The sequence below is a fragment of the Trachemys scripta genome, chromosome 14 (genome assembly GCF_013100865.1).
Source record: "Trachemys scripta elegans isolate TJP31775 chromosome 14, CAS_Tse_1.0, whole genome shotgun sequence".
NCBI classification, from domain to species: domain Eukaryota; kingdom Metazoa; phylum Chordata; order Testudines; family Emydidae; genus Trachemys; species Trachemys scripta.
The window spans coordinates 36,298,028-36,322,590 of NC_048311.1; the positions used below are offsets into that span (position 1 = coordinate 36,298,028).

Sequence of the window (24,563 nt, forward strand, 5' to 3'; positions counted from 1 at the left end):
AGCAATGTGCCGAGCTGGTACTGAAATGCACCGTGCCGAGCTGGGCATTGGATTGGAGAGGGGGTCGGGATTTAGCTTTTATTTCTTGCTTTGAAAAGAATAAAGTAGAATTTAGTTTCTCAAACTCCCAGCGTCCCTTGTCTTGAATAATGGTGGGGGAGGGCGAATCGTCTTTAATGGACTCACTCAGACGCTGTCTGGCTGTCACCCATTGACGCAGCTGGGGAAAAGGCTGGTATCATTCTGGGGTGTATTAATGTGAGTGGTGTATGTAAGTTGCCGGAGGTCGTTGTCCTGCTCTGCTGGACACTGGGGAGGCCCAGGTAGAGTCCTGTGTCCAGTTCTGGGCACCCCACACTTTAGGAAAGATGAGGACAAATTGGATTGAGTCCCGAGGAGAGCAACAGAAAATGAACAGAAAATTAGAAAACCTGACCTGCGGATGAACGTTAAAAGAAGTGGGTCTATTAGTCTTGAGAAAAACAGGCTGGGGATGGTCTGCAGCCATGCTAAGGGCTGTTATACAGAGACTGGGGATCAGTTGTGCTCCATGGCCACTGAAGGGAGGACCCTAAAAGTGTTAAGCTGCAGGGGAGGGAGATTTAGGGTAGAGATTAGGAAAACTTTCTAACCAGGAGGGTCAGGGCCGGCTCTAGGATTTTTGCCGCCCAAAGCAAAAACAATTTTGGCCGCCCCCCCCATTTTTTAATTACCCCACCCCCGGCCCCGCCTCAACTCCACCCCTTCCCCAAATCCCCAGCCCTGCCTCCTCCTCCCAGGCTCTCAAGCCTAGGAGGGAGGGAGGGGGAGAGGGGGAGAACACGGCTGTTTCGCGCGCCGCGGCCGCTCGGGATCTCCCCCTCCCTCCCGGGTTTGAGAGCCTGGGAGGGAGGGGGAGACCCCGAGCGGCCACGGCGCGTGAAACAGCTGATTCGTGCGCCGCTGCTCCCCCTCCCTCCCAGGCTCTCAAGCCTGGGAGGGAGGGCGAGTAGCGGCGTGTGAATCAGCTGTTTTGCGCGCCGTGGCGAGCTAGGGTGGCTGGGGCACATTTTTAGGGGCGGCATTTTGGCGCCAGCCATGCTGCCCCTAAAAATGTGCCGGCCCAAGCACCAGCTTGTTTTGCTGGTGCCTAGAGCCGGCCCTGAGGAGGGTATTTGAGCTCTGGAATAGCTTCCAAGGGAGTTTGTGGAATCCCCACCATTGGAGTTGGGTTTTCTTGTTTGTTTGTTTTTGTGTTTTTAAGCCCCTTGGAGGTGTTATTTCAGCATCCCTGAGCTCCACACACTGCAGGTTCCGGCTGTGACGTTTTCTCAGGGTGTCCTGGAGTGTGAATCTCCTTGTTACCCCCCAGCCTCAGTGCGAGGGGGACATGTTGCTGCTGAACTGGGTGTCAGTTCCCTGTCACCTCCAGCCTTTAGCTCCCCACACAAAATCCCCAGGGCTCTGCCAGTCCTTACTTTGCCGTGCAGGTTAACACTAGGTTCAGCCTCTTCCTTGAGCTCCTCTGAAGTGTCCTTGGGATGGGGTGCACCAACCCCACACTGAGCAACAAGGGCATAAGGGCTCGTTTTGGGCTCAGCCAGCCCTGGCCCGCCACACCTGCAGCAAATGCTCCATCTGCTGGAGGAATTAAAAGGCAGCGAATTAGTTCAGTTGGGAGCAGTGCTGAAGATGAGCAGACCTGCAGTCCAGAGCGCAAGCAGAGCGGAGCGCCGTGAAACCTAAAGTCTCTGATACAGCTGCTTAAAGGGGCCCTCTGTGAGAAAAGGGAGGACCTTCCGCATAGACAGGCAGAGAGGGAAGTATTCTGTGGCCCTGGACAGTGGCTATGCCCTCTTGCGTCCTTGGGATTTGGATTTTCCCATCAGGTGAAGGACTTGGACTGAGGTGACCCCAGGGTGGGAGATGAAAGGAAGAGGCCCAGGGAGGACAGACTTAAATAGTCTTGCTTGCCAGTTACTGGTAGCTAAAAGAGCCCTGGGTCAGAGCCTGGAAGAGTGGGAGGGCCCAGGATCTCCTCCCCAATATCCCCTTGGCAGTCCAGGGTTGTGGCCGTGATCACTAGGCCACGCTTCCCAACCAGACCCTGAGTTCAAACCATTATTGTTCTTCTGTAGTGTCCTCTTCCCATGCAAACTGTCCCCAAAGGGACAATGCCAGCTTGTTTGAGTCAATTGAGGATCAGCGCCAATATAACATCACAGCACTGAGATATATTTGTAGTGAAAACAAACAGGAGTTTATCAACAAAGACTAAGATTTAACCGTGTGACTTTATCTGATAAAATGTCACTATGTAGATCATTGTTGCTACTACTGTTATGTAATTACAACAAATCTTGTACAAAGTGTGTCAAGGAAGGTGTCAATAGAATGCAAGAGAAGCAAGTCTTGGCCCAGCTGGAAAAAGAAGCCAAAGCGAGAGCCAAGCAAGTTGAAGAAAGTGCCAGAGAAGCTGACAGGATGCGTATGGAACGGTGGCTGCTGAGCAAAGGGTTCACCAGATGCAACAAGAAACTGCCAGACTTAAGCTCCAAATCAAAAAAGCAATGGAAGAAGAGCAGAACCTGTATCATCTTGGAAGTCCAGTTTATAACAATGTTGGTATGCTGTTTGATCATGATGGATATGTTTACTCAGGGGGATGTCATAACCCAGTCTCAGAGTGAGTATGAATGTGACTCTTCTGTCTTATCTGTAACTAACAGGGAGATATGTGGATACCCGAGCGCTCGGTCATTGCATGGGGCTCTCCAGACTTCAAACCCCCCTGCGCATACTCAAGGAGGTGGGGGCATCCTTATCACCCACCTCTCGGGTATTCCTTGAGCAGGTCCTGCGAGAGGGTGTTCCCCGCCCACCCCTCACCCCAGGCACTCCAAACCTTTTCATCAGGTCCCTGTCCTGTGAGCCCCCTCTCCTCCATAACCCGATCTGTCTGCGAGTCCTGCAGCCGGTTCGCTTCCGAACAATGCCGAGGGAACAACTTTACAAGCTCATGCTCCACACGTTTCACTTCCTCACCCTTGTGTCCTGCCTGGATACCAGGTGGCGGGACTTTCTACCACCTGTAGAGGGTTAGGAACCCTGGTGGGCCAGCCTATATTCCAGCCTGGTCCCACGGCCCACCGTGAATATCAGTTGGAGGCTCCATGAAGCTGTTAGCATGGGTATGTACCTGGTACAGTTCACCCCCATTCCCAACACCTGTCCCCTTTGCACCATGAGGGAGAACCTGGCACACGCCTATCTAGAATGTGCCAGGTTGCAGCCCCTCTTCCGGCTCCTCCTGAACCTCCTCTTGAGGTTCTGGCTGCACTTTACCCCACACCTCTTCATATATTCACACCCTGTCTGTGGCCCCACGAAGTCACGAGACTCCATCAACGTCCTCCTGGCACTGGCCAAAGTGGCCATTTACAATACCAGGGGGAAGATGCCGGATGAGTGGGCACTCTGCGACTGTGGGGCCTATTTCAGTTCCTCTCTTATTTCACGCATCTGGGCAGAGTTCCTCTGGGCAGCGTCCCCTGGCTCCCTAGACAGCTTTGAGGAGCAGTGGGTGCTGTCCAGGGTTCTCCTGGTGTCCCCTTCTGGATCCCTAGTTCTGAACCTATGACCCCCCACTCCCATCCCTGTTATCCCTTAGTTGTCACCTGAATTCAGTTGGGTCCGGAGATCCAGTGGTTCCTCCTGCAAGGCTGGGGGAGGCACCCGCCCGCCTCCTGGAATTTCCAATAAGACCAGCCCGAGCCATCCGAGCCGCCTGCCCAGGCCGTCCAGAGGAGGAACACAGCGAGTGGTGGGAACCTCCAGCAGGGGGAGGTAGAGTGGAGGAGGGACTCAGCAGGCAGTGGGGGTCTCAGGGAAGGGGCCTGAAGCAGGGAGGGGAAGAGACGAGCGTAGGCAGGACCACCACAGCCCAGGCCTCCCTGGCCTATTATACCTTCTGCCCATGCCCCGACCAGAGCTTCCAGGGATCTGGGAGAGGCTTTTTTTTTTTTTTTTTTTTTTAAGCTTCTCCCACTGCCCAGTGGATACACTAGAGCAGCATTTCTCAAATTTGGCCACCAGGGGCTTTTTTTGCTGCCACAGCCTCCAGCCCCCTGCCTTCACTAGCAGGACCAAGTACTGATTTTGCCCCAGATCCCTAAGTGGCTCCCTCAAGGATTGAGTGGCCCCCTCAAGGATTCATAAGTTTCACATAAATCTGTGACATTCTATACCTTGGTGGAGTGTACCCCATATTCCTCATTTTCATAGAATTGTGATCTTACCTTGTAAGGTATCAGGGGAAAGGTTATGATCTGCTGAAAGTCAGTTCTCTATTCATATATGGGTATCATTAATGCAGATGAAGTTATGAGAATTGTGTTGTATGCTGGTCATTAAAGCATGCTGTAACTTTGGAAAGTAGTCTTTTAATGATCCCCCACCAAAGACAACAAGAAGTAAAGTAACCAACGCCCAGCCGGGGTATAAACTAGCCGATCACCAGCCAATGTCCAGCCATTGAGCTAAAATGCATTCACTCACCTGCATGACTTTTTTGTAAACGCCCTTGCTTTAACAAAGACACCAATATCACACAGCCATTCCTGGACTTTTGTTTTAAAAGCACATGACCGGATCATATAAAAGAGAGAGTCTGGTGACATAGCAGACTCTTTTGCTACCTATCCTGCAACCAAGACACTGAGAAGAAGACAAGAGTACAACACAGGAGATTTGCCCAGGTTGAAGGAACAAACCTGTCTACGAAGGACTGTAATCTCCACTGGGGTGAGAAAAACTGACAAATCTAGTTGCTGCCCAGGTTTCTTTCCTTTAAAAGCATTTTATCCAGAAATTCCTATCTCATTAATAATTGTCATGATTATGAGCTGTTTTGTTCAAATGCCTGCTTTTGATTTTAAAAGATTTTCATGCCTGTGATCATGGAGATACATAAAGGTGTGTTACATGGGTTTAAGTATTTCAGATTCTCCAGAATATCAGAAATCTGATTTTTTCACAAACACCTTGACTAGGAAAGGAATTCCCTGGTCTAAACATCGGTATGGCAGATAAGGCAGGTAAGAAGAGGGTTTCCATAGATATTTAATATTGTTTTCCAAATATATATCACAGTGTCATCAAATACCCCTGCTTGTGCTTCTTCTTTTTGTTTTTTAATTCTCATTCTTGTGCTGTTCTATTTCCTGTCGAGTTACTGTGATTTGCTGAGTTACAATATTACAGGTGATCTCATTATTTCAAATGAAATGTGATTACCATGGATCTAATGCTGCCAGACTTTGTAAGCTGGAAATACTTTGAATTCATGCACATAGCTCTGCAACCTGCCCAGTTTTGAATCCCCTCGGAATGGCCGTGTCTGAATCCCAGTCCCATCCTTCTACCCCCGGCCTGGGCAGGGCGCAGAGCGGGGCTGGGGCTGGGCTGGGCTCCCGCGGGGCAGAGGCAGGCGGGGACCGGGTGCAAGCGGGCCTCCCTAGGCTGAAGCCGCTGTGCTGGGCTCCGGCTCCATGTGCTGCTCGGGGACCTCCCCGGTTCACCGCCTGCTGCTCCTGGCCATGAAGCTCACTCCGCTGCCAGCCGTACACCTAGGGTTACCATACATCCAGTTTTTCCTGGACATGTCCGGCTTTTTGGTAATCAAACCCCCGTCCGGGGGGAATTGCCAAAAAGCTGAACATGTCCGGGAAAATACCGGCCGGGCACTTCCCCTCCCGCTGCTGCTCTGCTCCTCCCCTGATTGTTCGGCTCTGTTTAAGAGCCGAGCTGCCCAAGCGCTACCGGCTTCAGGCAGCCCCCCTGCCTCCAGACCCTGCGCCGCCGGAGCAGAGCAGCTGGAGCCCGGGAGGGGAAGTGCCCGGCTGGCGGCTGGGGTCCGGAGACAAGGGGGCTGCCCGAAGCCCGAGCACTACCGGCTTCATGGTTTGCCGGGCAGCCTCCAGACCCTGCACCCCCCGCTGGGCACTTCTCCTCCTGGGCTCCAGCTGCGCTGGGGAAGCGCCGGCCGGGGGCGCAGGGTCTGGAGGTCTGGGGGCTGCCCGGCAAACCGTGAAGCCGGTATCGAATGGGCAGCCCTTTTCGCGTGGCTGGGAGGGAGGAGGGGGAATTAGGGCGGGGACTTTGGGGAATGGGCGGGGAATGGGCGAAGTTGGGGCGGGGCCAGGGCCCCGTGGAGTGTCCTCTTTTTTAATTTTTTTAATATGGTAACCCTACGTACACCAGCAACTCTTAAAGGGTCCCACGCTGAGTCACACGCTTCTCTTGCTCTGGGACCGGTGCTGGCAGGGCTGTGGCACCTGGGAATCAGAGCCGGGAGCGGGAGCTGGACAGGGTCACGCTCAATTTTGTGAATGTTAACAGCGTGTAATGTTCTCTTCTGTGATCAATACTCAGTGAAATCATTTGAGGAAAAAATTGCACGTGTATTGGCCTATAAAAAGAACAACACATATCCAGAAGGAATGAATAAATCAGGCAGACTCAACCTGCGTACATTTGTTTCCAAATTTTCCTTGGAAGGTAAGCAATTATTTTTCTGCAATGGAATTCTTCAGTATATACGTGATGTTCCTGATCGCCCAACACAGGGTTTACCTGAAGTGTTCAATTTACCTTAACTGGGACCAGGATTAGCATCACTACTTTTCTTCACATTTCCTTTGCCTACTGCAAGAGGGCCTCCTCAGTCCCGCTTCTGTGCGTATACAAACCCCACAGCAATCCTTGTTCTGGTTCAACACACTCTGCAATTTCCCCACCTGGGTTTGCCAGCTGTCCAGTTTTCCACCAGAACACCCGGTAGAAAAGGGACCCCAGCAGCTCCAGGCTGCAATGTTGACTGGGCTGGTAAAAGTCCAGTTGGCATTGCAGCAGGACTAAGGCAGACTCCAAGCCTTCTGTGGCTCTGTGCACCTCTCGGCAGCAGTGCCAGAGAAGCTAGGGTGACGAGATGTCCCAATTTTATCCTGATTTTTGGGTCTTTTTCTTATATAGGCTCCTATTACCCCCCACCCCCGTCCCGATTTTTCACACTTGCTGTCTGGTCACCCTAAGAGAAGCAGCTCCTAGGCTCACGGACAGCCAGTTGGCTCTGTGTGCTGTGCTCTGCACTCAGTTCACACACGGACTAATTTTTTTTATCTTCATTTCTCAAGTATGTCATTCAGTGTATCCTACAAACCAAAGCCCATAACTGTTCATTGAGCAGTGACTTGCAGTTTAAAATGTTTATTTAACATTTATTTATAGTCATATATTGAAATCACACCCACCCACTATTAAAGGCAGGATGACACATACTGTATTCAGATTTCTTGTATATGCATATGTCTTATAATGAATCTATGACTTATGAAATATTTGATAATTGCTTAAGTCGGGGTGGGCAAACTTTGGCCTGAGAGCCACATTGGGTTTCCGAAATTGTATGGAGGGCTGGTTAGGGAGGCTGTGCCTCCCCAAACAGCCAGATGTGGCCTGGCCCCTTCCCCCATCCAACTGCTTATCACCCCCTGACGGGCCCCCTCCCCCGGGACTCCTGCCCCATCCACCCCCCTCGCTTCCTGTCCCCACGCAGCACAAAGCACTGGGTCAGGCGGTGGCAGCGCAGTGAGATGAGGCTGTGGGGGAGGGGGAACAGCAGTGAAGGAGCCGGCTGGGGGCTAGCCTCTCAGGCTAGTAACTCAGGGGCTGGGCAGGAGGGTCCCGGGCCGTAGCTTGCCCACATCTGGCTTAAGTGCAGCAGTTGATGTCATAACCATATCTCCATCTTCTTTCATGATCAGATGGGACACTTTTCCATCATGCCAAAGGAAAAAAGTTGGTTGTGCACACAATGAAACAAGCCCTAGAACTCTTTCAACTATTTCATGACAGTGCACGGGGTGGACATCAAGGAATAGTCAAAACAACAATAACCATGAACAAAATATACTATTGGCCTGGGATGACAAATGACATCGCCGATTGGGTCCGTGCTGGAGTGAAACTAAATCCTGTAATATTTACTTTATATTTTTAATACAAGTTTTACAGTTACATTGTAAAGAACAGTAATTATACATTTTCTGCAAAATGGAGAATTACTTTGCAATAATACTGTCATAAAAAACAGGGCCAGCTCTAACTTTTTTGCTGCCCCAAGCAGCAAAAAAAGGCGCCGCCCCGCCGAGCACCCCCCCGCTGAGCGCTGCCAGAACCCCCCTCTGAGCGCCGCGCCCCGCACCGCCCCCCCGCCGAGTGCCGCCAGAGCCCGCCCCCTCCCCCTGCCGAGCACCGTGCCGCTGGAACCCCTCCCTGAGCACCGCGCCCCGCACCGCCCCCCCGCCGAGCGCCGCGTGCCACGCCGCCAGAACCCCCCTCCCCCGCGGAATGCCGCGCCGCGCTGCCCCCCGCCACACCAAGATTGGCTGCCCCTTACCAGGTGCCGCCGCAAGCATGTGCTTGGTTGCCTGGTGCCGGCCCTGATAAAAGACATTTAACGTCATCCTATTATTCTGTCTTCGCTATGTAGGTTTCACGATGTCCACGTTGCCAGAAAGTGGGCAAGGAATTACATCTTGATATCACCTTGAAAAGCATAAAGGTGAGTTTTGGACTCTGACACACCTACAAACTTTCTTCAGAATTTCCTTTTACTTTCCTTCTATTGTCAAAGCATTAGGAATGTTCTTAGTGTGGACTGCTTATACATTCTATCAAGGCTCATTCTCTGCCCTGGAAAACTGTTAATCAATCTTAGAAATAGACAGTTCAAGATAATAGCTTAGCATTATGCATTTTTGCAATTGCTACACAGTGAGGCCTTTACTTCCCAAGGAATTCAGTGCATGTGAGTGGCACAACATAGTGCAACTATGAGCTGTATTGCTCCATGCACTGCCATAAAGCTGCACATTTATTATTATATCATCTTTCTCACAAGTTTTCTTGTTCTTTGTCTTTTTGTTCTGAATTGTTCCTTTTCATACAGGTCAGTCATCCCTTTGAATTGGTGGGAATGGATTTAATGGGCCCATTATCGGCAACAAAGAAGAGATAGCAATATATACTGACAGCCACAGACTATCTTACAAAATGGGTTTGTGCATCTGCAATTAGAAATAAGTCTGCATCTGTGGTGGCAAAGAAAATGTACAAATTCATACAGCAATATGGATGTTCACAGTGAATACTGACAGATCGTGGGTCAGAATTCAATAATGAGGTAAATACTTATTTCTGTTTTTGACTATGTCTTCAACCACACTTTCACATCACAGATAGCTGACAGTGAACATGGGATTCATTGTCCTTGTGAGTTCTTCTTAATAGACACTTGTCAGCCAAAATGGACATAAACTCCCACTCATCTTATGTCAAGGATTGGAGATATCCTATCTCCTAGAACTGGAAAGGACCTTGAAAGGTCATTGAGTCCAGCCCCCTGCCTTCACCAGCAGGACCAAGTACTAATTTTGCCCCAGATCCCTAAGTGGCCCCCTCAAGGATTGAACTCACAACCCTGGGTTTAAGCAGGCTAATGCTCAAACCACTGAGCTATCCCTCCCCCTCTCCACTGGTCACTCGATCAGAGTTGCCATAACCTTTTATTCTTTCTTTTCTTTTTACACACCAAACCTGTCCAGGGGAAAGTTTATGGCATACGTTTTTTCCTTTCAGCTTAACCGACAGATGTGCCAAAAATTGGGAATACAACGGAGCTTGACCAGCTCATACCATCCACAAACCAATGGACTAGCTGAAAACACAAACAAATCCATCAAAAGGTAATTTTAGGCCAGTGGAAATTACAGTATTAATAGAAAGGAGAATGTACTATGACAGAAGCTACAAATAGCTTCAAATTTTTAGTACATTGAAACTAAACTTGTCTTTTATTTAAAGTAAAAGGAATTATCCCACTGCACTATGATGGACTCTTTACGCCTTTTCGATTGCATACAATTTCTCACATTAAAGACAGTACTTTCCCCTTCCCCCACAAATAATCCATCACTGTTTTTTACAGAGCACTGAGGAAGTTGGTTGATGACAGTGCAACTAATTGGGATGAATTTCTTGGTGACGTATTTTCTTTGCGAACAAAACCAAACATGACAACCAAATTCTCACCCTATCGACTACTGTATGGCTTTGAGCCAAGATTCCCAGACCAAGTGTCAGACAAGTACACGCTAAGTGTCCTTCAGCTTTCAGGTGCATATGTTCTTCTGTGATTGTTCATTTTACAAACACAATTCCTTCTCCATTTGTTTCCAAAGCCACCAGATTTAGAGCAATTTGACGAAGAACACTACAGAGACTACATCATGAAAAATGAATCTAGCCGTGATGCTGAAACTAAAGTGGCTATTAGTAATATTTCAAATGCCCAAGAAAAGCAACAAATACAGTATGCAAAAACTAACACTCGTAAATATGGGGAAATAACATTCAAGGTTGGTGACACTGTCTTGTTACTGAATGCGAGAAGGAAAACAAGACAGGGAGGGAAGATGCAACCTACTTACGTGGGACCATACAAAATTGCCACTGCAGAGGGCAAAAGAGTTCAATTAGAAAACAAATCAGGGAAAGGTTTAGCAAGATTTTACAGTATCTCCCACCTAAAAGTATTTAAAGAGCCTCCAACATTAGGTGAGGAACATATATCACAGAGAAACATGGAAAAGGAAACTGCCGTGGATGAAAATGTCAAAACCTCAGAGGTAGGAGAAATGGGAGGAAATGTATCTCACAAGCCTCACAACAGCCAAGTGGAGGTCACACACATGGAAAAGGAGGAGTGTGTAGTGTCAGGAGTTTCAAGCAGTCATCCAGGTGATTTTGATGACATGGTTATGGAGGATGATGAAGACAGAGAATGGCTTCTCAAAGTTATTGCTTACTACACAGTTGTTTTCAAAGAATTTGTTGACACACTTCCATTTATCAAGCATGTCAACAGTTTCCATGTAGGAATGGTCACATGGTCACATGTAATATATATATATTTTTTCCCCAGTAAAACTTGTAATGACCCACAAGATTACATACAGACTGGAGGCCAAAGTAAGAAAAATCAATTTGTATGACAAAGAATTGTGTGACCTGATGCAAGAAGGATGGCTGAGTGATAACGTACGTTGAAATAGCTGTAAACGTGGAAGCTGACTGGAGTGATTCAACAGATGTTTTTGAAATGTTAACTCTTCTTTCATCATCTGTTGTAGGTTATTGATACGTATTTGCGTTGTTTGGTTGAGAAAGCAAGTGAGAAGGTAGGTCATTTATTGTGATGCTATATGGCAATATCAAGTATATCAATAATCCGACTATCAGATGAATATGTGATAAAACATGTCTGACTGCACAGGGCCTGGAACTGTCACTACAAACCTCTAATTACTGAAACTATGTATGTACTTACTGCATCCAAACACGTAATCAGAAGTAATTTGAGGTATATACCAGAGATACAGTCCGTGACATGAATAAAGCCACACTAGTTGTGATATGCAGTTCAGTGGGGCCATGATATAAACCGAAGCCTATGCACTGCATAATCAGTTTTAAAAGTAAGTACGCCATAGAATATTCAGTTTTAATAACATAAGATTTATAAACTCTATTTCATGTTTTTGGTAACAAAAAGGATCTCTTCCATGCCTTCTTTTAAATGATTTACCATGTGTTTTTGTGTGACACATTAATAAGTTGCTTGAGTATTAACAGGTACAAGCCATCTCGGCAGTCGTTGCTACTAGCATTCTGTCAGGCAGAGCAAGCCAAATCAAAATGGAAAAGGTAAATATTAACATGCCCCACATGGGCAAATTCCCATTTTCAGAAAGGCAGTTAAGCAGAGTCTTAGGAAACAGCAAAAACTATTGTGGATGAACTCATTCTCTTCCTCGGTGGGTTCCACGCTTTTGGTTAGCGGCAGGCTAGGGTATTCCTCTCTCCATCAGAATTTCCCCATTCACCAAGGCTTGCTCAGAACACCTTGCCTGAGCAGAGTTCCTCCCAAGCTCCTTGACAGGGGGGAGAGGGAGAGGAGACTTGTCTTTGGTAGCCCTTCCAGGCATAGGGTTCACAGAGCAGACACCCAGTTGAGTCTTTCCCCTCTGGTGGAGGTCTCTTCCCTCAGACCTCTGGGACTCAGAAGGGCTGTTCGCCCTGTTGGGCAGTGTTTCCCCTGCCCTTTCCCTCTGTACCTGTGGCTTTCCCCTCCTGGTGCTTGTCAGCATCTGCACTGGGCAGCTTTCCAGTGGCACACCTGCTTCACACAGCTCTCATCACACAGCCCTAGCTGGCTGCAGGGGAGGTTATTAACAGGTTCTGCCAGGTAACTTGATTGGCCACAGGTGTTCCAATTAACATGGAACAATTACCAATGGAAAAGGGGCCTGATTATCCTGGGGCTAATCTGTCTGTCTTCCACCACTTCCTTTTGCTGCCATGCCTGACCCTGTCATATTATGCTATGTTCGTGAAAGATTAATAGTAAGCATGTACTGAAATTGTGTAATACAATGTTATCCCCACTGAATGCTTTGCTTCACAGACAAGTATAACTGCATTTTCATTCTCTTTTTTTCCAATGATCACAGAGTGGAACTCTGCAAAGAGAGATATTATTGCTTCCAGTCAATGCTCAAAATCACTGGGTTATTGTGGTAAGATGCTTTCCATTGTTATACTTTGGCATTGTATGACCTTAATATATTCTTTCATAGAAATCTGATACAGCTGCGTACCAGTGACATAATTTGCTTTATACAGTATTTAATAATTTCAATAAAGGAAAATGGAACTGTAATGTAAGTCTTTAAATTCTGAGGACTGCAATTTTGAAAATAAAATGCTAGTGATAAGACTGTTATTCTGTTGGCAATTTGAATATACAGGATAAAATGTGCACTGTTGTATTGAAGGAACTGATAATATAAATGTCTCGTGTGTAAGTGACACATTACAAATGATATTATCTTCCTGCAATGTTTAGGAAAATCATTAGATATTTGTTGACATTATCAGATTTCCACTGAGATGTTGATGCATGTTCACTTACAGATAACTCTAATGGAAACTAGAGTTAACTATCTATCTATAAATATGTTCAGATTATTTTTTATAAAAATAGTTGAAATGAAACCTACAATGTTCTTGTTTCTATCTCTTGTTACAATAGGGAAGGTTTTATATTTTTTAAAATACCTCAGTAGAGTTGTGTCCACATTTTCAATGGAGATTTCACAATGGTAACAAATTATGACAGGGCATCAATCACCCATAAAGGTTTGTTACCTCTGAAATTTCTCATACCGTGCTCTCAGGCTGATGCCCTATGACATACAAAACAAATGGGGCCAGAGGTACCCCCTCGGTCATACTTTGGTACCCCTAGACCAGAAGTGTTGCATGGGTTTTGTTCATTTCATTCTCAACATAGTCATTTGGATGTTTATCACAACATTCTATGCACTTTTAGCTGTTTGTTATTACATTTACTGTTATTTGTACATGTTCGGGGCAGGTTACCCCATTTCCCATAATGGAGTTTAGATGTCCATCATGGGGTCTGAGGCAAAGGACAGCTTGATCTCCAAGAATGAGTGAAGTTTCTTTCTGTCCAAAGTTCCATAAAGAGGCCAACAGACATTTGGAACCAGTGAAAACTGTCTGCTAGAGAGCTACTTACCTCAGAACTTTGGCACATGTGTCTTGGAAAAAAATGGTGTGAGCACCCACTGCTTGGGGGCTGTTCGTTATAGGTTCCAGTTATTTAGGGCCTACGTTTTTTATAGTTCATGATTTTTTCCTTTTCACGATGTTACTTCCCTTAAACAAATCTGCTGCTTGTTTGCAAAAATCATTTCTTTATCTCTTTTGTCCACTACACCACACAAGAGAGGTGGGAGGCACAGCAACTTCTATCTAGCACAGGGGTCGGCAACCTTTCAGAAGTGGTGTGCCGACTCTTCATTTATTCACTCTAATTTAAGGTTTTGCGTGCCGGTAATACATTTTAATGTTTTTTAGAAGGTCTCTCTCTATAGGTCTATATATTATATAACTAAACTAGTGTTGTATTGTAAAATAAATGAGGTTTTCAAAATGTTTAAGAAGCTTCATTTAAAATGAAATTAAAATGTTGATCTTACGCCGCCGGCCCGCTCAGCCCACTGCTGGTCTGGGGTTCGGTTCACCTAGGTCGGCAGCGGGCTGAGCGAGGCCTGCGGCTGGCAAGGGTCCGGCAGCCAGAACCCCAGACCAGCAGTGGACTGAGTGGCTCAGCTCACTGCCACTCAGGGGTTCCATCCGCCAGCTCCTGCCAGCCGGGATCCCAGCTGCCGGATCCGCTCAGCCCGCTGCCAGTCTGGGGTCCCGGCCCTCCCCACATACAGTGGGTACCTACCTTCTTCCTTGTTCTGGCCATTCTCTTCCTCTCTCTGCATTGAGCTGAGGGTGGGAGTTAACTAAGCACAGGGCTGGGGGTGAAGGGTCGGGCCAGCAGCTAAAATGAGGGAGGGGGCTCAGGGTTGGGGCAGGAGGTTTGGGTGTGGGGCACTTACCTGGGCAGCTCCCATTTGATGCAAGGGGTGCAGATGGGAATGTGGGGAGGCGGGGGGTGCAGGAGCTCCCGTTTGGTGCTCCGGGTGGGGGTGGGGATGTGGGGGGGTGCAGGTGTCAGTGCAGGGGGGGACTGGGTATGTGTGGGGGTGCCAGAGTCAGGGCTAGGGTTGTGGGGGTGGTCTGAAGGAGTCAAGCAGAGGCTGGGTGTGTATGAGGGAGGTACAGGGCTCAGGGCAGAGGGCAGGGTGTGTGTGTGGGGGGGTCAGGGCTCAGGGGAGAGGGCTGGGTGACAGCCCCCCTAAGAACTCCCAACCCCCCTGCTCCTTGTCCCCTGACTACCCCGTCCTGGGACCCCTGTCCCCAACTGCCCCCCAGGACTCCACCCCCTATCTAAGCCTCCCTGTTCCTTGTCCCCTGACTGGACCCTACCTCCTACCTGTCCCCTAACTGCCCCGACCCTTATCCACACCCCCGCCACCAGCCATACCCCCGGGACTCCCATGCCTATCCAACCACTCCTCGCCTCCTGACAGGACCCCCAGAACTCCCGACTCATACAACCCCCCCCAGCTCCTTGTCCCCTGACCACCCCCTCCAGAGACCCCCCCCACCCTAACTGCCCCCCCAGGACCCTCGCTCCCTGTCCCCTGACCCCTATCCACCCTCTGCCCCCTGACAGATCCCGGGACTTCCATGCCCCATCCAACCCCCCCGCTCCCTGACTGCCCCCTCCAGAGACCCCCCGCCCCTAACCACCCCCCCACCGGGACCCCACCCTGCTCCCTGTCCCCTGACTGCCCCCACCCTTATCCAACCCCCCCGGCCCCGGACCTCTTACCATGAGGCTCCACATAGAGCCAGATACACTGTCCCGGGGGAGAGCACAGCCCCGCCCCTCAGAGCGCTGCGTGTGTGGCGGCAGAGCTCCGGCTGAGCGCGGAGCATTTCTGCCTCCCTGCAGAGCCAAATACTGCCCTGCAGAAGCGCGCAGCCCTGGCCCCCAGAGCACTGTGCGTGTGGCGGCAGGGCTCCAGGGGAGGGGGGAAGGTGGGAGAGGGGCCGGCAGCTTGCTGCGCTCGGCCCGGCGCTCCAGCCCAGGAGCGTGGACCCCGCGGCTTGCCGTACCGAGAGAGTGGAGCCATTTGCCCACCCCATGCGCACGGCTATGCTTCTGCTCCCTGCCCCCGCGGGGGAAGCGGAGGGCAGAGGAGAGTGGGCCGGGCTGGGCAGGATTTTTAATGGCACGCTGGAGTCCCAGCAGGCTCCAGCATGCCATTAAAAATCGGCTCGCGTGCCGTCTTTGGCACGCGTGCCATATGTTGCCAACCCCTGATCTAGCACCAGGTGATAGATCCAAAGTAAAAGGCTGGCACTTCCCTTGCCCTTCCCCAGCACTGCTCAACTTCAGGTACTTCTCCAACTTCTGGCCCACAGCCCTCTTATCAGGGCCAGCTGGGCCCTAACTGAGCTGACTACAGCTGTGAAACATATGTAAGGAAAAGGTTATTTTCAGGTTTTGTCAGCAGAGGAGTTAAGACTGTCATATCTTTAGCTCATACCCAATCCATCTCACTTTCTGTTAGAATAATAGCTAATAATTGTTCAGAACACCAAAAGGCTAACAGGTACGGCCAGTGATGACCTACCAAAAATTTAACAGCCGGTTCCCTATAAAAAGTTCTGATATACGGGATGTGCCACAGTATGTATTTTTTGTACCAATAGGGTTACCATATGTCCGTATTTTCCTGGACGGCGATTTAAGAACCAAAAAGCCTGACATATCCGGGAAAATACGGCTGTATGTTAACCCTACCTAAAGTTCTTTTTTAAAAAGATGGGCCTGAACTAGAAATGAACTCCGTTTCACATGTGTGGGTCCCTGCCACTCCGTGGGGGTGTGCTAGGGTGACCAGATGTCCTGATTTTATAGGGACAGTCCCAATTTTGGGGTCTTTTTCTTATATAGGCTCCTATTACCACCCACCCCCTGTCCTGATTTTTCACACTTGCTGTCTGGTCACCTTAGCCCAGTGTGCACATGTGTGGGTCCCAGCTGCTCCCTGCCCCCTCATTGAAGCAGGTGTGCAGGGTTACTGTCCTGGGAACTGCAGGGCACCAGTGGACGTGTGGGGCTGGCTGCAGACAGGGGTGTGGGGCAGGCTGGAGGCAGGGACTGGCTGCAGGTAGGGCAGGGGGGTGCGGGGCTGGCTGGAGACAGGGGTGTGTGGGGCTGGCTGGCTTTGGGCAGGGCCGCAGGGGTGTGTGGCACAGGTTGGCAAGAGACAGGGCAGGGGGTGCAGGGCTGGGGCGGGCAGGGGGTGCCGCAGGGGCTGGATGCGGGCAGGGTGGCGGGTACTCACCAGGAGAGCGTCTTGGAGCAGCCTGAGCAGAGCAGCAGGACGCAGCCCAGGCCCAGCAGAGCAGCCGGGGACCCACCAGGCAGCAGCAGCGGCAACAGGGCCAGGCGGCGACCCACATGGCTCCCGCAGCGCAGCGCCCCCGGCAGCTGGAGGAGGAATTACACACTTCCTGGCCGGAGCCCATCAAAGCCACAGCGGCCCCTCCTTGCAGGGAAACAGGTTAACAAGTGGTTCTAAAACCGCTTCAAAATTTAACAAACGGTTCGCGAACTGGCTCCTGCTCACCACTGAGTACGGCCCTTCGCAGCTCTCGGGAACTGCTAATGGTTAGAATTCACTACCTGCAGCAGCTAGCAAGTCTTTCAAAATAAAAAGCAACCAAAAAAAGCAAAAGAAACAACAATTACAAAAAGACAAGAATATGCAAAGCACCTTATTTGTGTTTCTATTCTGTATAGGTCCAGTAAAGAATAGAGTCAACTGTAAATTATTTTTATTATTGAGTCTGCAAAGAAAAAAAAACCTACATAAATAAATTACAATGACTGGACATGGATATGTGCATATTTATTTGTTCTTCCTAAAGTTAATTAAGTATTTTAGGAAAAATTCTCAGAGTGGCCCTCAGGAAGAGTTGGTGGCCGCGCTCTGAGGCTACCAAAATTTTTTAGTGAGAATCCCTGCCCTAGAGAGCTTACAGTGGAACTGCATCAGTAGCCACAACCTAAGAGTGGTGTCTAATATCTTGATCTGTTTCTGGCCTAGCAAAACGAGGCCCTGCCCTTAACTCCATGGTACTGGTCTGTTTCGATGGCTGCATCTGATCAATTCCAACATTGCAGGGGATTGTCTGGGTGGCCATCAGGAGAAAGGGGATGATTTTGGTGACAATTGGAAAACGATGAGGGGGAAATAGGGGACAATCCTGAGTGGGCAGAGCACCTGTCCCTGACCCAGAGCAACAGGAGCTTTTCTGCTGACATCCAGGTGCCCGAGGGGGAGCTGCAGTCAGTGCCCACATGGGAGAGCCAGCTGGGAGATGGGCAAAGGGGATCCCTTGGAGGGGGGCAGACATGAAGGGCTTTTAAATAGAGCCCAGGGCTGGGTTCATCTGGACCTACAAGTAACCGGAAGAACCCAGTGGCACAACTCTGACAGCTCCCATGACCCGAGCACGGGGATCAGAGCTGGTAGCTCCAGCCCAGGGCTGGTAGCCAGTGAGTGTTGTGTGGAGACAAGAGACCAGCTCTGACTATCTGCTCCCTGTGCCAATCTGTTACCAGAGCTTCCCTGACTCCCCATCACCCTGGATTCTCTGGAACAGCCCCATGTCCCTAGAAACTCCCCTTCTCCCCGGGATCTGCACTTCTCTTTCTGTCCCCCCATTGATCCTGTGGCTTCTAGGCAGGATGCCTGCATAGCGCTGAGAGAAGCTGCCCGTGCCCAGGGTAGGTGGGGCCCCCAGGGGGCAGGGTCTGGGGCAGGGGGGCTGCAGCGCGATGGGTTTATCGCTAGGACCCAGGAGCAGCTGGGTGGGAACAATGGCCGGGCTCCCTGTATCCCGGCAGCAGGAAGTGACTCGCAGCCGCTGCGGTGACTCTGGCTCCTGGCGAGATCCCCGCGCCCCGGCGGCTGGTGCTGGGAGCCCGGAGCCCGGGCTGCAGCCGGGAGAGAGGAATCTCCAGCAGGGCCCTTCCCGCTGCTCCCCAGGAGCCTCTCCCAGGGCAGAGCCCCCAGCCCGGCCAGGGCCCTTCCCGATGTGACAACACGCCGAGCCCCCGCGGCGCCGTGACGGGCAGAGGGGACGGAAGCGGGGCGGGGCTGCGCAGCACAGGGGCCCCGAGCCTACTCCAGGGCCGCTCTGGGCACGCTACAGCCAGCCCGGTCCGCTTCCCCGGCCCCAGCCGGCTCAGCAGCCAGGCCGCTACACGGAGGGGTGCAGAGCTGCAGGCCGCAGATCTGCCCAGCCCCCCAGCCAGCTCCGGGACAACTGGTATGGTGTGCGGGGGGTGTGGGGCGGTGATCGGGGTCTGTGCAGGGGTGTGTGCGGTGGGGTTGGCTGCTCTCTGTGCAGGGCTCTGTGTGTGTGTGCGTGGGGTGGGGAGGAGTGACCTGTGCAGGGGTGTGTGTGGGGGGGGAGGTTGGCTGCTCTCTGTGCAGGGCTCTGTGTGTGTCTGGGGTGGGGTGACCAGTGCCTGTGCAGGGGTGTGTGTGTGCGGGGGGGGGGGACCTGTGCAGGGGTGTGTGTGTGTGTGGGGGTTGGCTGCTCTCTGTGCAGGGCTCTGTGTGTGTCTGGGGTGGGGAGGGGTGACCAGTGCCTGTGCAGGGGGGTGTGTGTGTGGGGAGGATGGTCGGCTGCTATCTGTGCAGAGCTCTCTCTGTGTGTGTGGGGGGGGTGACCGGTGTCTGTGCAGGGCGGGGTGTGGGCAGGCAGGGAGTGACCGGTGTCTGTGCAGGGCGGGGTGTGGGCAGGCAGGGAGTGACTGGTGTCTGTGCAGGGCGGGGTGTGGGCAGGCAGGGAGTGACCGGTGTCTGTGCAGGGGTGTGTGTGTTTGTGGGGGCGGGGAATCAGTTCTGGGTTAGGGTTCTGTCTGGTTCTGTTCAATATGTTCATCAATGATTTAGATAATGGCATAGAGAGTACACTTCTAAAGTTTGTGAATGATACCAAGCTGGGAGGGGTTGCAAGTGCTTTGGAGGACGGGATTAAAATTCAAAATGATCTAGACAAAACTCATCTAAAGTAAATAGGATGAAATTCAATACGGACAAATGCAAAGTACTCCATTTAGGAAGGAACAATCAGTTGCACACGTACAAACTGGGAAATGACTGCCCAGGAAGGAGTACTGCAGAAAGGGATCTTGGGGTCAGAGTGGATCACAAGCTCAATATGAGTCAACAATGAAACACTGTTGCAAAAAAAGCAAAGATCATTCCAGATGTATTAGCAGGAGTGTTGTAAGCAAGACTCAAGAAGTAATTCTTCTGCTCTACTCCACACTGATATGCCCTCAGCTGGAGTATTGTGTCCAGTTCTGAGCACCACCTTTCAGGAAAGATGTGGACAAATTGGAGAAAATCCAGAGAGGAGCAACAAAAATTATTAAAGGCCTAAAGAACATGATTTATGAGGGAAAAAACTGGGTTTGTTTAGTCTGGAGAAGAAAAGACTGAGGGGGGACATGCTACCATTTTTCAAGTACATAAAAGCCTGTTACCAGGAGGAGGGAGGTAAATTATTCTCTTTAGCCTCTGAGGAGAAAGACGCCATGGGCTTAAATTGCAGCAAGGGCAGTTTAGGTTGGACATTAGGAAAATCTTCCTGTCAGGGTGGTGAAGCACTAGAATAAATTGCCTAGGGAGGTTGTGGAATCTCCATCATTGGAGGTTTTTAAGAGCAGGTTAGACAAACACCTGTCAGGGATGGTAGATAATACTCAGTCCTGCCATGAGTGCAGGGGACTGGACTAGATGACCTCCCGAGGTCCCTTCCAATTCTATGATTGGGGGAGTCGGGAGAGGGGCTGCTTTGCAATGGCAGCACCAGCTGGCGATTGCTCTTTGGCCAGTGGTAGCACCCACAGCCACTTGGAGATCAGGCCTTATGGCGCCGGGCCCTGCACAAGCACAGAACGAAGCTGCTCCTTGTGTCAAGGAGTTGGGGCGCTGTCCCAGTGGCAGGGGTCCCTGGGCGTGCTGTGGAGTGTGGGGGGTTTCCTCATTAGTGTGAGGCGCTTCCTCCCTAGGTCGAGTCCAGTGGGGTGATGCTGTCAAATGTTTCCAGCAGGAGCATGTTCAGGGTTCAGGGCTCTGTGGCTCAGAAGACCACAGAGCTGTTCCCTGTAGATGGCCAGGCTGTGAGCTCTGAGCTGCTTTGGGGCTCTTTCGGGAAGGCTGTGGTCTGTTTCCCCTGCAGGGTCTGAGTACGCATCTGCTCTGGAAAGCGCAGGAGTCTCTGCCAGCCCCTTGTGACTGAGGGGATCGCTGGCTGTCTGCCCCATGCAGTGGGGTCCCCGGTGGGGCCGTTGGCTCACGGGATGTGGGCTGAGGTAACTGTCGCTTCCCGGGCTTGCTCCTTTGCACGGAGTTGGTGTTCACCACCCAGGGTGGCATTAGCCAGGCCGGCTGTTTCCCACCAGTCCCGTTCAGAGGCTCAGTCCTGGTGCTGCACGGAGCCAGTTTGGTTCAAGTCTGAAGCCAGCAGTGGGCTTTTATACCCCTGGTTGGTGAGCGGCTGTGGGGCCACACTTGCACTATGGCTCGGGGAGCCCATGGGGTCATCTCCCCTCCACTCTGATTGTTTGTGTCTGAATTGACCCTCTTGTGTTTCCAGGGGCATTTCCTGGCTGTCCCGTCCATGCCAGCCCCGAGTAGCAGATGAACGCTGAGCTCGGCGGGTATTTACCTGGATCCCACCTGCTCTGTTCTCACCCAGCAGGGCCTCAATCCCAATACTGGATGGAGCGAGGGGAAGAGCTGCACGTCCCAGATCTCAGCAAAGGCGAGGACGATGGGAGCTGGCCGGGCCCCCAAACAGGTGAGGGATAAATAAGCCCAGCTGAGAGGGGTGGGGGCAGCGGCAGGGCCAGCGCAACCACTAGATGACCTAGGCGGTCGCCTAGGGTGCCAGGATTTGTGGGGGCGGCATTTCGGGTCCCTCGGCAGCATTTTGGCGGCGACGCTTCGGCCGCCGCGGAATTCGGCGGCATTTTGGCGGTGGGATGATCTTTGGCCACCCCAGTCTTCGGCGGCACTTCAGTGGCAGCTTCTCGCGGAACTGCCCCTCTCCTGTCCTCTTCCATCCTTTTTTGCCGCGGGTCCTGGGCAGCGGCGAGCATCCACCCCTGCAAGCCCTCCTGGCCCAGCTCCTCTCAGAGATTGTCACCACCCTCTCCCTGATCTGTGTGCACCACTGCACCCATCCCACCACCTGCGCCAGGGCCCCCAGAACCATATGAGAGCCATGTCTTGGTTCTCACTGAAAAAGCAAATAATATTTCCAGCCCACACAGAGGCAAAGAAAGGCTTGTGAACCTGAGCTGGGTGGTGCTGACACCTGCCTGAGTCTGCAGCAGCCTGAAAAAGCTGCAAGAAGTGTGACCGCCTCCTTCAATCCCAGCTCGGAAACCGGCTCCAGGGAGGGGCGGGGCCACTTGAGTGGTGCCTTGGGCTCTGACTGCCGTAGTTGGGGCCCTGTCCTAGCCGGCCTCCTGTGGGGACGGCTCATGCCTGGTTGCCCGTTTGTTCCTGCAGGTGAGAGGCTGGCGAGCATGGCTGGGGCAGAGGATGCTGCACCGGGAAGAGGTGGCACCAGCACCGATGTGGAGCTGGTGGGAGCGTGGCACAAAGACCCTGCTGCGGGGGCAGAAGAAGCTGTGCGAGGGGGCAGTGCCAGGGTGGAGGAGGCTGTGCCAGGAGGTAGCGCTGATGCAGAGCCGGCGCGGCACAGAGGCCCCACCGTCAGGTGGCCCTTTAAATGCAGTGAGTGTGGGAAGAGCTTCCGGCAGAGTGCCACACTGACAAGGCACCAGCTCCTCCATGCGAGCGAGAGGCCTTACATCTGCACCACCTGCAGCAAAGGCTTTTGTGACCACGCGGCGCTGGCCACGCACCAGCGGGCGCACACAGGTGAGCGCCCCTTCCCCTGCCTGGCGTGCGGCAAGGCCTTTACTGGCAGCTCGGCGCTGCTGGTGCATCAGCGAGTGCACACCGGTGAGCGTCCCTACCGCTGTGGGAAGTGCGGGCAGAGCTTCCGGCAGAGTGCCCACCTGGCACAGCACCAGCAGGGCGCCCACGCCAGCCAGCGCCCCCACGCTTGCGCTCACTGCGGCAAGAGCTTTGGGCTGCGCTCCACGCTGGCACGGCACTTGCAGACACACAGTGTTGAACGCCCCCACGCCTGCCCTGACTGCCCCCGCCGCTTCCGCCAGCGAGCCCACCTGCTCCGGCACCAGCTAGCGCACACAGGTGAACGTCCCTTCCCCTGCCCAGTCTGCGGCAAAGCCTTTGCCCTGAGTGCCACGTTGCTGCGGCACCAGCTGGTGCACACGGGTGAGCGCCCCTACCGCTGTGGGGAGTGCGGGCGCAGCTATACGCAGAGCTCCTACCTGCGCCAGCACCAGCGCAGTGCCCACGCTGGCCAGCGCCCCCACACCTGCCCTGACTGCGGCCGTGCCTTTGCTGACCGTGCCAACCTCCTGCGGCACCAGCGGGGCCACACAGGCGCCCGACCCCACACCTGTGCTGAGTGTGGGCGGAGCTTTGCCCAGCTGGCACACCTACGGGAGCACGGGCGCACACACAGCGGGGAGCAGCCATTCTGCTGCAGCCGGTGTGGCCAAGCCTTTGGGCACCGCTCAGCCCTGGCTGCGCACCAGCGTGCACACAGTGGAGAGCGCCCCTACCCCTGTACCCAGTGTGGGTGCCACTTTGCCCAGCTTGCCAGCCTGGTGGAGCACCGCCGGCGGCACACGGGCGAGAAACCTCACGAGTGCTCCCACTGTGGGCGCCGCTTCCGCCACCGCTCAGCCCTGCTTCGCCACCAGCGCTCCCATGCCGGGGAGCGCCCCTTCCGCTGCGGGCAGTGCGGTCGTGGCTACACCCGCAGCTCCAACCTCCTGCTGCACCAGCGGGTGCATGCTGCTGAGTGACATCCCAGCCTCCAGGACATCACCGGCATCCGCTGACTCCCACACCCCTCATGCTGGGATGGTCCTGGCCTGGCCCTGACCAGACTCCACACTGTTGCATGGCCACTCCACTGCCCAGGAATGGGGGTGGCTGGGCCAGGCCTGCGTTGCCTGGCCAGGTACTGAGTGTGAGTGAAGCTGCTGCCACCAATCATGGTTTCTCCAGCCCCAGGGTGGAGAGAGCGCCCTCCTGCTCAGGGGTGGGGCTCAGGGAATGGGGACTGTGCCCAGGCAGTGCCAGACCCTGTTTTTCTCCCCTTTTGCTGGCTGGTGCTGCCTGGGCTGCTGCTCCAACACCCTGGGCCCTGCCGTGTGGCCCAGCCAAGCCAAAACCCGTCCTGCAGCTGCCCAGATGTGTGCAGGGCAGGGGAACAGAAGCAGCGGGATGCCAGTACTCAATGCAGGCTTGTGGGAAACAGGAGGGGCTGGGTGGAGGGATGGGGGCCTGGGCTGCGGGAGCAGCTTCTAATGAATTTTCTAAAATGTTTTGTTACAAAGTGAAAATAAACCTGTGAAATTCCCAGGGGCGCTGTGTCGTGTCTGCAGTGGGCAGGCACTGGGCCCCCTGGCCTGACTGCACCAAGCTCCCCAGAGGGGAATGCCAGCTGGGCACAGGCAGCCGGTGTTGCTATGGCTTCATTTGTGCCGCGGCATCCTAGCTCCATTTTGGAGAAATGTCTCTTTGGGGGCTTTTGTTGCCACCCCATTGTGTGTGAACCTGGGCAGTGCCACCTCCCTGGTCCGTGCCAGTCACTCCGAGAGGAGCCAGCTGCCTCCCTTATCTCAGCGGGGCACAACCCTTTGCACTGTCAGTAACGTTCACTTCCCAGCCTCTCCGCACCGCAGCTGCAGGTTTCTGTTCAGTGTGCAGTCCCAAAGCGTGCCCTCTCTTCCAGCCCAGCTTCTCCGGCCGCCAGGTGGGACGGGGCTA

General features: G+C 52.6%; 2 protein-coding genes across 2 annotated transcripts in view; both read left to right on the forward strand.

Annotated features, from left to right (window-relative positions):
- Positions 1 to 24,563, forward strand: part of LOC117886991 (zinc finger protein 445-like) — a 731,357-nt gene that overhangs the window by 137,213 nt on the left and 569,581 nt on the right. The gene's annotated exons all lie outside the window — the stretch shown is intronic.
- LOC117887461 (zinc finger protein 850-like) overlaps positions 1 to 24,563 on the forward strand; it is a 58,161-nt gene that overhangs the window by 18,951 nt on the left and 14,647 nt on the right. The window contains exons 7-8 of the mRNA XM_034790110.1: positions 22,408 to 22,655; positions 22,911 to 23,589. Of these exons, the coding sequence (XP_034646001.1) occupies positions 22,408 to 22,655; positions 22,911 to 23,589 (927 nt within the window). The remainder of the gene's footprint in view (positions 1 to 22,407; positions 22,656 to 22,910; positions 23,590 to 24,563) is intronic.